This window comes from Salvelinus alpinus, chromosome 17 (genome assembly GCF_045679555.1).
Source record: "Salvelinus alpinus chromosome 17, SLU_Salpinus.1, whole genome shotgun sequence".
Lineage (NCBI taxonomy): Eukaryota > Metazoa > Chordata > Actinopteri > Salmoniformes > Salmonidae > Salvelinus > Salvelinus alpinus.
Window position 1 is genome coordinate 20,565,594 of NC_092102.1, and position 13,476 is coordinate 20,579,069.

The 13,476-nt window shown below is 41.5% G+C and overlaps 1 protein-coding gene across 2 annotated transcripts; it reads right to left on the bottom strand.

Annotated features, from left to right (window-relative positions):
* Nucleotides 1-321: 321 nt before the first annotated feature.
* Nucleotides 322-8,307, bottom strand: LOC139542443 (dnaJ homolog subfamily C member 5-like). Of its 2 annotated transcripts, none has more exons than XM_071347876.1 (5): nt 8,189-8,307; nt 6,170-6,307; nt 4,440-4,653; nt 4,066-4,237; nt 322-3,882 (listed from the first exon to the last, which is right to left on the bottom strand). In XM_071347876.1, the coding sequence occupies exons 2-5, from the start codon at nt 6,283-6,285 to the stop codon at nt 3,776-3,778; spliced, it is 609 nt and encodes a 202-aa protein (XP_071203977.1). In that variant the 5' UTR covers nt 6,286-6,307; nt 8,189-8,307; the 3' UTR covers nt 322-3,775. The 2 variants fall into 2 exon arrangements, with proteins under 2 accessions (XP_071203977.1, XP_071203978.1); XM_071347877.1 differs by having other exon boundaries at nt 4,045-4,237.
* Between the last annotated feature and the right edge of the window lie 5,169 nt (nt 8,308-13,476).

The window sequence follows — 13,476 nt, forward strand, 5'->3', positions numbered from 1 at the left end:
TAATTCATTCAGAACGAACTTTGCTGCTGCTGCGGGAAACACAAATAGCCACCTGTGTAGGCTGTGCTGGCTGTTTCAGCGTTGGTAAAATATCCATCAAGTGGTAAAATGAGTGAGCGCTGAAGAGGATTCCACAGCACGGGCTCTGTCTCCATCTACCTCATATTCTAGAGTAGGCCTACAGTATTTCATAGGCCTATTGAATGTAGAATATTATGTTTTCAGTCTACTGTAATAGCACGACACTTAATGATTAATGATACTTGAATATCGTAATTGCAGCATAGCATGAGAATTGAAATGATAAGCAAAACAAAGGTAAATGTTCAAGAACATTTATTTTACCAACAGCAAATCAGATCAATGACCCACTTTGTTTTCTTCCAGACACACAAGTATTACCATGCTACAACATAAAGGTCAAGATTTATACTACATATTTAAGTGTATGTACAAGAGACCTTAACCATTAAACCATGCGTTGCAAAATTTAATGGCCACATCAAAACAACATACCATTTATAACTATAGCCGCTCATCATCAAAACCATGATAAAATAAGATACCTTAAATAAAATTGCATCAAATTACTATATCACTATCGTTACACTATATGTCCTCTGTATCAAGAAAATGTTATGTCACCATTTCCTGATCATTGATCCAGTAGTCTTTAGTTTTTTTAACACATTGCATTTCAACTCATTTAACAATTAGCATTTTCCAGCATGTCAATGAAGAAGCGATAATAGGTAGGTATATCTATGGGATGTTTTCTCAGGACGGCACAGCAAACATTGTAAAAGGGTCACACAGGTCAAACAACCATGCCATCACAAGCAGAGGGCAGGCAAGAGGAGCTCAGAAACCCATCACTGTAAACCATTGAAACACGTAATTGGCATTAATGAAAGAAACAAACAATGAAGATAATGGCTGTTTATGGCAAGTTATGTATTAGTTACACTGGACGTATATTGCGCTCTATATATTTCTATTAAAAACATGAGTATATTCTGGTTATAGGATAAGAGCTGCCTGTAGTAGAGCTAGCCCACTCATGAAATGACTTAGAAAGTACCAATATCGACACTCAGAATTCAATGAAGGTAAACACAAATTAACAGCATTGGACAATTACAAAACTCTTTAGAATTCCCTTCAACACAACTATAAAAACACGATGATGATAATATTCTTCAAATGCTCACAATATTTTCCTACACATGATCTTTTTCGTCACATCTAAACATAGATGAATAGTGCTCGGAATAAAATGGACATCACACTCTAAATATGGATCAGGTCAAGGTCCTTGTCTTAGACAGTGTGGGGTACCACTTGGAACCACAAGAACAGAAAGCACTGGTAAAACGTATTAAATAACTGGATATCGAGAACATCCATTGAAATGTGCAGAGAAGAAGTGTTGCTCAGAGATGTCTGGGATGCACTCGTCCAAGCAATCCAACGGGACTGTGGGTGGCACAGTGGCAAGTAAAACTACACAAAATATTCACATGTGTAAACAAACCTATATGTATCATATTTATCTTCTGGTGTTAGTCAGTTCTTCAATGCAGGGAAGTTAGAGGCAAGATTACAAGCATTCAATTCAGGTTTCAGGGGCAGGACAAAACAATACTTCCTACACAAAACAAGAGACCAAAGTAAGCCAAGTCAGATAACGGAAAAGCCAAGATCCACCAAATGTTAAGAAAACAATGACGTCATCATCAACATTTCATGATATTGCCGTCGTAAATCCCCACGCCCCTTCTACATGCACAGGTCTCAGGGCAACATAACCACAATGCAATTGGAAGGGCACAAACACAGGTAAACAGGAGTCCAAATCGATGGGTTTAAAAGTGGATGAAGGAAAGGAGCTGTATGTTTATAACTGGCATCAGCTGATGGCAATTCCAAACTGAGCATTGTGTAGCTCAAACCTTGGATGTTTAATGAATACTCCAGCATGAAGCAAAGACAATGAACAGCAAAACACCTCACTATCCAGATCTCCCTGAGCCGAGCCTCTCTTATCAGTGAGCAAAAAACATCAAGTAAACTGTACCCCAAAGGAATCACACTCACAAATACAGTACTAGCCAACAGTTTGGACACGCCTACTCTTTCAAGGGTTTTTCTTTATTTTTACTATTTTCTACAGTGTAGAATAATAGTGAAGACATCAAAACTATGAAATAACACATGGAATCATGTAGTAACCAGAAAAGTGTTAAACAAATCAAAATATGTTATATTTGAGATTCTTCAAAGTAGCCACCCTTTGCCTTGATGACAGCTTTGCATACTCTTGGCATTCTCTCAACCAGCTTCATGATTAATGCTTTTCCAACAGTCTTGAAGGAGTTCCCACATATGCTGAGCACTTGTTGGCTGCTTTTCCTTCACTCTGTGGTTCATCTCATCCCAGACCATCTCAACTGGGTTGAGGTCGGGTGATTGTGGAGGCCAGGTCATCTGATACAAGTCATCTGATGCAGGACTCCATCACTCTCCTTCTTGGTCAAATATCCCTTACACAGCCTGGAGGTGTGTTGGGTCATTGTCCTGTTGAAAAACAAATGATAGTCCCACTAAGCGCAAACCAAATGGGAAGGCATATCGCTGCAGAATGCTGTGGTAGCCATGCTGGTTAAGTATGTCTTGAATTCTAAATAAATCACAGTGTCACCAGAAAAGCACCCCCACACCATCACACCTCCTTCTCCATGCTTCACGGTGGGAACCACACATGCAGAGATCATCCGTTCACCTAACCCGCATCTCAAAAAGACACAGTGGTTGGAACAAAAAATCACAAATTTGGACGTATAAGACCAAAGGACAGATTTCCACCGGTCTAATGTCCATTGCTCATGTTTCTTGGCCCAAGCAAGTCTCTTCTTATTATTATTGGTGTCCTTTAGTAGTGGTTTCTTTGCAGCAATTCGACCATGAAAGCCTGATTCACACAGTCTCCTCTCAACAGTTGATGTTAAGATGTGTCTGTTACTTGAACTCTGCGAAGCATTTATTTGGGCTGCAATCTGAGGTGTAGTTATTCTAATGAACATGTCCTCTGCAGCAGAGGGAACTCTGGGTCTTCCTTTCCTGTGACGGTTGAGAGAATGCCAAGAGTGTGCAAAGCTGTCATCAAGGCATAGGGTGGGCATAAAATAGATTTGGATTTGTTTAACACTTTTTTGGTTACTACATGATTCCATATGTGTTATTTCAGTTTTAATGTCTTCACTATTATTCTACAATGTAGAGAATAGTCAAAATAAAGAAAAACCCTTGAATAAGTAGGTGTGTCCAAACTTTTGACTGGTACTGTACGTATTGCACATACCTATGCTCCAACAGAATTCTGAAAACACAACAAATGTCACATTCAACAAAATAAAACAAATGAAAACAATGATTTTTTTTCTCAGTGCATGCTACACCATCACACTGAATATGGAAAGGGGACTGTGGGGATGGAGGATTGTGAGGTCAAAGGCCAAAGAATACAAAAGAACAAAAGGGAAGGAAGCATACAATTTCTTTCTCTTTCTTCCTACATAGAGGCGGGAGTGGACCACTCTGGAGAGGGTGGAAATGGGGGGGGTCTTCAAGAGTTTTGTATGTAGGCCAAGCTCGCTCCTCCAGCTCCTCTCCAGGACATGGCGCTCTTAGTGAAGTTAAAACAGATTGCCCTAATCATCCTTTTAAGGTGGAGCAGGGTAGCAGGCAGGGCCACAGGCCAGGATAGGGATGGGGTTTAGTTGAAGCCCATGTCGGTCTGGTAGGAGGAATGGTGACCATCTGACGTCAGCTGGGTGGTCTCTGTCGCTGATGGCTGCACCAAGATGGCTTCACCGCCACCCTCTGTCAGAGAGAGAGCGTTACACAAGCACACATACGGTAAGATATAAAAGGTCAGTGATAGTAAATTACAATGCAATTGAGACAAGTCAAGTGTTAGTGATAGGGTTGCAAACTTCTGGTAAAGTTATGTGATTTGTGTTCATGCAGAAACATGTTTCTTACACAATAAGCAGTCGATCTCACCTCTCTCGTCAGACTGCATCTGGGCCTCCAGGTCCTCAGGGGACACATAGAAGTCGGGCTCCTGGCCCTCTGGGGGCCGTGGTTTACACTTCCCACAGCAGCAGTTACAGCAACAACACAGACAACAGCAGAAGTAGCAGCCAGTGGCTAGGCCACAGAACACAAACAACGCCTGCAGAGGGAAAACAAGGTGGTGTGTGTGAGAGAGACAGAGATATCAAGAAGAAAAAACAATAACAATAGCCAACAGGGTTAGAGAGGCTTTCTTTTTATAGGGTTTGTGTTATAAAATATAGTGTTATATTTGACCCTAAGTCCACTCTACATGTCAACCCTTCACGTCCCCACCTCCCCATGGCCCCTCACAGTCTCACCTTAGCCCACCAGCTGGACAGAACAAAGTAGGTGTTCACATTCTCCTCGCCAAACTGCTCAGCCACGTACAGTCCCAGGGAGCCGTACTTGTCATAGATGTTCCGCTTGGTGGGGTCGTTCAGAATGGCATGGGCATTGTTGATCTCCTTAAACTTGTCAGAAGCTTCTGGGTTATCTGGGTTCTTATCAGGGTGGAATTTCAACGCAAGTTTTCTAAGAACACAAAATAGTGAGAATTAAAACCTACCAATAAAGACAACATACAGTGCATTTGGAAAGTATTCAGACACTTGACTTTTCCCAAATTTTGCTACGTCAAAGCCCTATTCTAAAATGTATTAAATAAAACTCATCAATCTACACACAATACCCCATAATGAGAAAGCAAAAACGTGTTTTTATAAATTTTTGCAAAACAAAAACATTTACATAAGTATTCAGACCCTTTGTTATGAGATTCGAAATTGAGCACAAGTGCATCCTGTTTCCATTGATCATCGTTTCTACAACTTGATTGGAGTCCACCTGTGGTAAATTCAATTGATTGGACATGATTTGGAAAGGCACACACCTGTCTATATAAGGTCCCACAGTTGACAGTGCATGTCAGAGCAAAAACCAAGCCATGAGGTTGAAGGAATTGTCCATAGAACTCTGAGACAGGATTGTGTCGAGGCACAGATCTAGGGAAGGGTACCAAAAAATGTATGCAACATTGAAGATCCCCAAGAACACAGCTCCTCCATCATTCTTAAATGGAAGAAGCTTGGAACCACCAAGACTCGTCCTAGAGCAGACCACCCGGCCAAACTGAGCAATCGGGGGAAAAGGTCTTGGTCAGGGAGGTGACCAAGAACCCGATGGTCACTCTGACAGAGCTCCAAAGTTCCTCTGTGTAAATGGGAGAACCTTCCAGAAGGGGAACCATCTCTGCAGCACTCCACCAATCAGGCCTTTCTGGTAGAGTGGCCAGACGGAAGCCACTCCTCAGTAAAAGGCACAACAGCCCGCTTAGACTTTGCCAAGAGGCACCTAAAGGACTCTGACCATGAGAAACATGATTCAAAGTACAGAGAGATCCTTGATGAAAACCTGCTCCAGAGCGCTCAGGACCTTAGACTGGGGTGAAGGTTCACCTTCCAACAGGACAACGACCCTAAACACACAGCCAAGACAACGCAGGAGTGGCTTCAAGACAAGTCTCTGAATGTCCTTGAGTGGCCCAGCCAGAGCCCAGACTTGAACCTGTTCGAACATCTCTGGAGAGACCTAAAAATAGCTGTGCAGCGATGCTCCCCATCCAACCTGATAGAGCTTGAGAGGATCTGCAGAGAAGAATGGTAGAAACTCCCCAAATACAGGTGTGCCAACCTTGTAGCGTCATACCCAAGAAGACTCAAGGCTGTAATCGCCGCCAAAGGTGCTTCAACAATGTACAGAGTAATGGGTCTGAATACTTATGTAAATTTGATTTTTCAGTTTTTAATTTTTTATAAATTTGTATACATTTCTAAAAACCTGCTTTTGCTCTGTCATTATGCGGTACTGGGTGTAGATTGATGAGGGGGGGGGAAACAATTTAATCAATTTTAGAATAAGGCTGTAAGAACATTTGGAAAAAGTCAAGGGATCTGAATAATTTCCGAATGCACTGTGAATTTGTCTTTTTTTGTTACTTATGAGTATTAGTATGACTACTACAGTAAGTGTCTGTGCCTCTCTGACTGACCTGTAGGATTTCTTGATATCGTCGGGAGTGGCTAGCTTGTCAATGCCAAGCACAATGTAGAGTGATTCACCAGAGGTGGAGAGTGAGCGCTGCCTCGCCTGTTCATGAGCTGCCATGATGCCTCACGTCCTTCACAATCTGAACACAGAGAAAAGGAAGCAATGCACCTGTTTATTTATAAATGAGTCATGGCTATTCTATTATTCAGCCTATAGCACCCCGTGTGTTGACTAAAGCAGTGTTATTTTTCATTCTCACAAATACAGTGCATGTGCAATTCTGCTCCAAATTCACTAAATACTCCCACACTCCAGGAATCTATTGGACACCTTATTTCTACCGCCACTCCAAATTGGTGCACTGTCAGCAGGGTTTCCCTGACTCCAGTAGGCCTACCATGTAAAAGGAGAGCAGAGTAAATAATCTGCCTGTAACCCTAGATGCCCTCTCCCTCCAACAACAGATGAGACAATTTAGTCACATACTGTTAAATTATCTTGGGTTTGTATTTAGAATAGGTCTACAAATGCCAGATTCCTGTAGCTATTACTAAGTCAATAACAAATTCACTTGTTGTCATTTTCAGTCAATCTGTTGTCAAATTTGGAGCTGAGGTCTCACGCAAATCACTATCTTTAATTGCAATGTGTGCTCTAGGGGTCTTTTTTCAAACTAGCTACTCTGTCAGTGTCAATTGTTGCAATAGGAAATCAGTATGAAGTTAACAAATCACCTTGCGCAGTCGGAAGATGTTTCAAACACGAAGATACTAATAGCTTCAGACAGCACAAGGGCATATACAGTAGTATCCAGAGAACCTCAAGGGCCTATAGCATTAAGAAACCATCACTGCAGAAGGCCCTTGAGGTTAAGGCCAAAATGCTTCATCTTGAGCATTTTCCATCATAGGCCTATCACTGAATAAAAAACGAAGACAGTTCAAATAATGTACTCAATCGGATGCTCAATTTAAAGTAATATCGGAAATGTTGAGACTTAATGTAGGTGGTCCTGGGGAGTGAGAATCATTATTTACATCCAAGGAAGCAGCCGGCCACATACACTAGATTCTTTGAGGAAGCAGCTGGCCACATACACTAGATTCATTGAGGAAGCAGCCGCCACATAGACTAGGTTTATTGAGGAAGCAGCCGGCCACATAGACTAGGTTTATTGAGGAAGCAGCCGCCACATAGACTAGGTTTATTGAGGAAGCAGCCGCCACATAGACTAGGTTTATTGAGGAAGCAGCCGCCACATAGACTAGGTTTATTGAGGAAGCAGCCGGCCACATAGACTAGGTTTATTGAGGAAGCAGCCGGCCACATAGACTAGGTTTATTGAGGAAGCAGCCGGCCACATAGACTAGGTTTATTGAGGAAGCAGCCGGCAACATAGACTAGATTTATTGAGGAAGCAGCCGGCAACATAGACTAGATTTGTTGAGGAAGCAGCCAGCCACATAGACTAGATTTGTTGAGGAAGCAGCCAGCCACATAGACTCGATTTATTGAGGAAGCAGCCGGCAACATAAACTAGATTTATTGAGATGGCGGACTAGTCGTAAAATAATCTTCAACGCCCAACCGAAATAAACTACTGTATCTTCAACCTCCAGCCGAACTAGCTGGTACCATTCATAAACCATGTCACAAAGACTGATCAAATGACTCATTTTCACACAAATCGACGTTTGCAAAATGTAAAAACCCGTACGCTTTGACGCTGGTTAAATGAATTGAATACATGACCATCATTCATGGAATGTCCGTTTGCCATAAGGACAAAGAAAGAATATAATACATATTCAGGATTATTTTGAATCTGTAAATGCGATGCTTGGTGCAGTTAATCTCTGTAGCTGCATCACCAGCAGGACTGCGCAGCATCCATGTTGGTTTGCTTGCTGGCCTTCTCTAGATGTAAGACAGAACTCGCTCAAATCAGCAGTAATTTTCAAGGGCAAAGAGAAAATGGGTACAAAAAAAATAAACAATCCACATCCATGAGAATGCTTACCTCTTGTAGTTGGTTTTGATGAACTGTATAGGGAAATGATCCAGAGCGATATAATAACGGTTTGTGATTATGGTCGCATCCCAGAGAACCGCGCGCACCCACCAAACCCAACCATGGACAGCTGCAGTATATTGTCCCCGCCTACCGCCCCCCGACCAAACCCCCAATCGACGTGCGCACACTCATTGATGGGGACTGAAGTGTATTTTTTATTTTTATTTATTTAACCTTTATTTAACTAGGCAAGTCAGTTAAGAACAAATTATTATTCACAATGACGGCCTAGGAACAGTGCGTTAACTGCCTTGTTCAGGGGCAGAACGACATATTTGGGTGCCCATCGTCCTGGTCAGTAATAGGAAATAAACATAACTAACTACAACGTGATAAAGTATTTTGATCTTGAAGTCATTTTGAAGAAAAACTAAAATATAAACGGAACATGTAAAGTGTTGGTCCCATGTTTCATGAGCTGATATAAAATATACCAGAAATGTTCCATAAACACAAAAAACGTATTTCTCTACATTTCTGCACAAATTTGTTTACATTCCCTGTTCGTGAGCATTTCTCATTTGCCAAGATAATCCATCCACCAGTCAGGTGTGGCATATCAAGAATCTGATTAAACAGCATGATCATTACATAGGTGCACCTTGTACTGGGGACAATAAAAGGCATTTCTAAAATGTGCAGTTTTGTCACACAACACAATGCCACAGATTTCTTAAGTTTTGAGGGAGCGGGCAATTGGCATGCAGACCGCAGGAATGTCCACTAGAGCGGTTGCTAGAGAATTTAATGTTAATTTCTCGACCATAAATCGCCTCCTAAATCATTTTAAAGAATTTGGCAGGATGTCCAACCGGCCTCACAACTGCAGACCACGTGTAACCAAGACAGCCCAGGACCTCCACATCCGGCTTCTTCACCTGAGATCAGCCACCCGGACAGCTGATGAAAGTGTGGGTTTGCACAAAAGAAGAATTTCTGCACAAACTGTCAGAAACCGTCTCAGGGAAGCTCATCTGTGTGCTCGTCGTTCTCACCAGTGTCTTGACCTGACTGCATTTCGGCGTCGTAACCGGCTTCAGTGTGCAAATGCTCACCTTCGATGGCCACTGGCACACTGGAGAACTGTGCTCTTCACGGATTAATCCCGGTTTCAACTGTACAGACAGTGTGTATGGCGTCGTGTGGGTGAGAGATTTGCTGATTTCAACGTTGTGAACAAAGCTCCCCATGGTGGCGATGGGGTTATGGTATGTGCAGGAATAAGCTACGGACAATGAACTCAATTGCATTTGATCAATGGCCATTTGAATGCACAGAGATACTGTGATGAGATCCTGAGGCGCATTGTCGTGCCATTCATCCACCGCCATCACCTTATGTTTCAGCATGATAATGCACTGCCCCATGTCGCAAGGATCTGTACACCATTTCTGGAAGATGAAAATGTCCCAGTTCTTCCATGGTCTGCATACTCACCAGACATGTCACCCATTGAGCATGTTGCGATGCTCTGGACCGACATGTACGACAGTGTGTTCCAGTGGCGACCTGTTATTCAGGGCAGGTGGGGACCGCATTTTTTGCCTGTTTTGGATATTATTTTGGCATTAGTACGTGTCAAATATCAGTTTGCAAACAATGTAAAAAAATAAATATCATTGAGTTAATAAAGCCACATACAAACATGGTCTCTTTTTTGTTTCTTGAGTAAGGTAGCTCCAAAATGCAGGTGTTTCAGCCTAGCTCAGTGCTTTCTGTGGTGGTGGGGCAAGCCAGCAGAAAATATGGAGCATTGCACCGTGATTGGCTCAGTGTTCTGTCACTCATGGGGACACTACATCACCACCAAGTCTAAGGGTAGAGCTAGAAAATTCTAGCCCCTTGGGTACTGCCATAGAGTTACATTAGAAGTACCCATCCAAGAAGGCTCAAGGTCATTGGCCACAGATAAAATGATGTCAAATCACATTATATGTACAGTAGCTTTGATTGGACTGATCATGTCAACATCATACTTTCAAAATCTTAGCTAGCAGTCATCATCATGAATCAAGTCAACAATCTACTGTCAAATCCTCTTTAATCCTTGTCATATGAAGATAAATAAGGAAGAGAAATTATAGATAAAATGTATCGGTGCTCATTGGCCATTGGCCATTGGACATAAACATTACACAACAAGTTGGAAGAAATCAGTGACAGTGGCTAACTGCAAGCATTGCAAAACAATCACTAGCCTGCTATTCAGTGGAGTGGCTGTGTGGTTCCAAATCTGTGATTAAGGGGCTCTTTTCCAAGTTTAAAATGATAAACATTCAACATTGGCCATGCTGTCAATCAAGCACAATTTGTGCCGCGCTCAAAACAACTGTTAACTCGGAACTGCGATAACTAGACTTCAGTGAGCTCAAGACAACTGGGAAGTCGGGAATAAACAAGCTCCGACTGGGAAAATACTTTTTGAACGGTCATCCAACTCGGAATTGTAAATCCGGCCTCTTTCTAGAGCTACAACCTGAAGATCAATGACGTCATCATGATTCAACCTTATTTTTTTCAGAGTTCCCAGGTGTTTTGAAAGCATCATAAATCCAGAGAATGTCAGACTTTGATGACAAAATTTGCCCACGAAGGACCGCCACGCAACCTTCCTGTTCAAGTGAGCACAGCACAACACGGTGAGTCTAAAGATGTATTGTATGCTGCATAAATTATGTAATATGCCAGGGAGATATGTATACTGTAGCTAAGAAAGTAATACTAAGTGTATGTTGTGTAGTAAGATGTTAGTAGCCCATGTGTCTCACCCTAATAATTTGGTCTATTTACCCCTCTTAATTTTGAATACTGTTCTGACTTGGTGGTGCAATCATTGAATATTGTAAGAGCTTTCATTGTCTGCTTATATGCCCCCTTAATTTATCCTACGGTTCTGACTTGGTGTACAAGGAGAACACTGTAAGAACGGCACATGTTCTGAATTCTGTCGCTGTACATTTCAAAAGTGCTGAACAAGTAGTTATATACCTCCGTCCTAGCTCGCTCGTCATTAGAAACCACATTTGTTTAAGCAAGTCAGCCATATCAGCAATGTTTTTTTTTAAAGCAGTAAATGAGGCTGAATTAACTGTTTCGCTGCCAGACAAGGCTCTGCTGATAGCCAGGTGTAGCAGTGGTAAGATGTTGGGACTGCTGTTGGGACAGCTTTATGTAGGCCCTAACAGTTTTTGGGCACCGTTTGTCACTGTTATAGTGCAATTCATGTATTGTTTAGTGTTGTGTCGTGTAGTGGCTTTGTTGGCATGCATCACACTTAAAAAAAAAAAATCCCACCAAGATTTACATGCTAAAATCGCCACTGGTGTGTTCCAGTTCCCGCAAATGTCCAGCAATTTTGCACAGCCATTGAAGAGGAGTGTGACAACATTCCACAAGCCACAATCAACAGCCTAATTAACTCTAAGTGAAGGATATGTGTTGCGCTGCATGAGCCAAATGGTGGTCACACCAGATACTGACTGGTTTTCTGATCCACGCCCCCACAGGTGTCTGTAACCAACAGATTCATATCTGTATTCCCAGTCATGTGAAATCCATAGATTAGGGCCTAATGAATTTATTTCAATTGACTGATTTCCTTATATGACCTGTAACTCATTAAAATCTTTAAAATTGTTGCATGTTGTATTTAAATTTTTGTTAAGTGTAGTAAGTAATACAGCCTATGTGATTCTCAACCAGAGACCTCCTCAGAGAGTTTTCCTCCAGAGGGTCACTGTAAAAGGAGGGATAAAACGATCAAATTGAAAATAACATCAGCAAAGACAACATAAATGTTTATCACCGGCATTAAAATGTGTAATTTTATATTTTGACCGCCAACAATGAATATTGAGCAGTGAGCACATATTTTACATTCAAAAGTGTGATCTATGTCCCTTACAGCAAGTCTCTAATAACTTTACACACCCACCAATTATTAACTTCACCATGTTCTTTTTAAATATGAAATTTTGAAAACGTATCACATTTCATTAGGCACAATAAATCTAGACTGATGGAGAAAAAAAATCCCATTCCAAAACCATTTACACTTTTGTAATTTCAGTTTCACTTTGCATTTTCAAAAAGGCATGTTCATTTCTACATTACTCAAAGAGGGGTAAACCCTAAAACCCAATACATTACTTTATGTAATTTTCACTTTGCCTTAATCCACAGAATAGACTTTCGAGTTACACTTAAATGATAATGCCAGAGAAGCTGGTGTTTGGAAGATATGTTGTCAGGGGTCTTAAATGTCCACTGTTGAAAACTAAATGTTAGTCTAAAAGAAATGTGAGATAATGTCTAGATGTTTTGTTTATAGTGGAGATCCAGTTTATAAATTGCTTGGCTGGGCTGATGAGACAATGGATTGCGCAGTCAGATGGAACAGAGTAAATAGGCATTTTAATGTAATAGATTTAGCCGGTGGCAATTTGTGGAATAGACGCGGCTGGAATGCGGTTTTAACCAATCAGCATTCAGGTATAAACGAGTATAAACCCTTTTATACAACTGGTGGGTCTAATCTTGAATGAACAAGATTTGTATAAACAGTGCTGTCTGTTTTTCCGACATTTGCAACATTGTTTCAATATTAAAATTCGATCTCCTGCTGTCCCAAAGTAATGAACTTGTCGTGAGTCGGGACGAGATAGACAGGCAGGCAGCGTTTCTCAGCCAGTCGAAATCATGATTCAGCTGGCATCATTTTTATGGATATATACAAAACAATGTCAATTGAAAAAGTCAAAACGAAACGCAGCTCATTTGCAGTCTTTCCAGCTTCCGTTTGAAGTGATTGTGTTACTGTAGCTGTGTTATATTGCCTAGCTCCTCTGAACAACAGTGTCCTGACGAGTGAGCACATTTTCTATGCCAAGCGAAATCGCGCTTCGTCAGCTTATTGTTATGGATGTGTCCAAATAAATGTAACTAGAAAACAGCTTAAACAAATACAAATGCAGTTACTTTGCTGTTATTCTGGCTGCACTTTTTGACGTGACTGTAAATTAGCCGTAGTTGGCTAGTTAGCAAGCAAGGGATGGGCATCTCTAGCAACCATAGATTTGTGTAGGGACTATATCTTGTGGAAGGATGAAAAAAGTGATAATGCCCTCGAAGGCGGTGTTTGGGGGATATATTGGCACGTTTTTCCAACGGGTGGGTCTAATCCTGAATGAACAACACCCGTGCCAATATATCCTCCAAACACCGTCTTCGAGGGC

Bases quoted from the DNA above. Each gene is read 5' to 3' on its own strand.
- LOC139542443 (XM_071347876.1), bottom strand. From the start codon at position 6,285: ATGGCAGCTCATGAACAGGCGAGGCAGCGCTCACTCTCCACCTCTGGT. The intron at 4,238-4,439 runs GTGAGACTGTGA...TTCCCTCTGCAG, and splicing joins TGTCCAGCTGGTGGGCTAAG to GCGTTGTTTGTGTTCTGTGG. The intron at 3,883-4,065 runs GTGAGATCGACT...TCTCTCTGACAG, and splicing joins GATGCAGTCTGACGAGAGAG to AGGGTGGCGGTGAAGCCATC.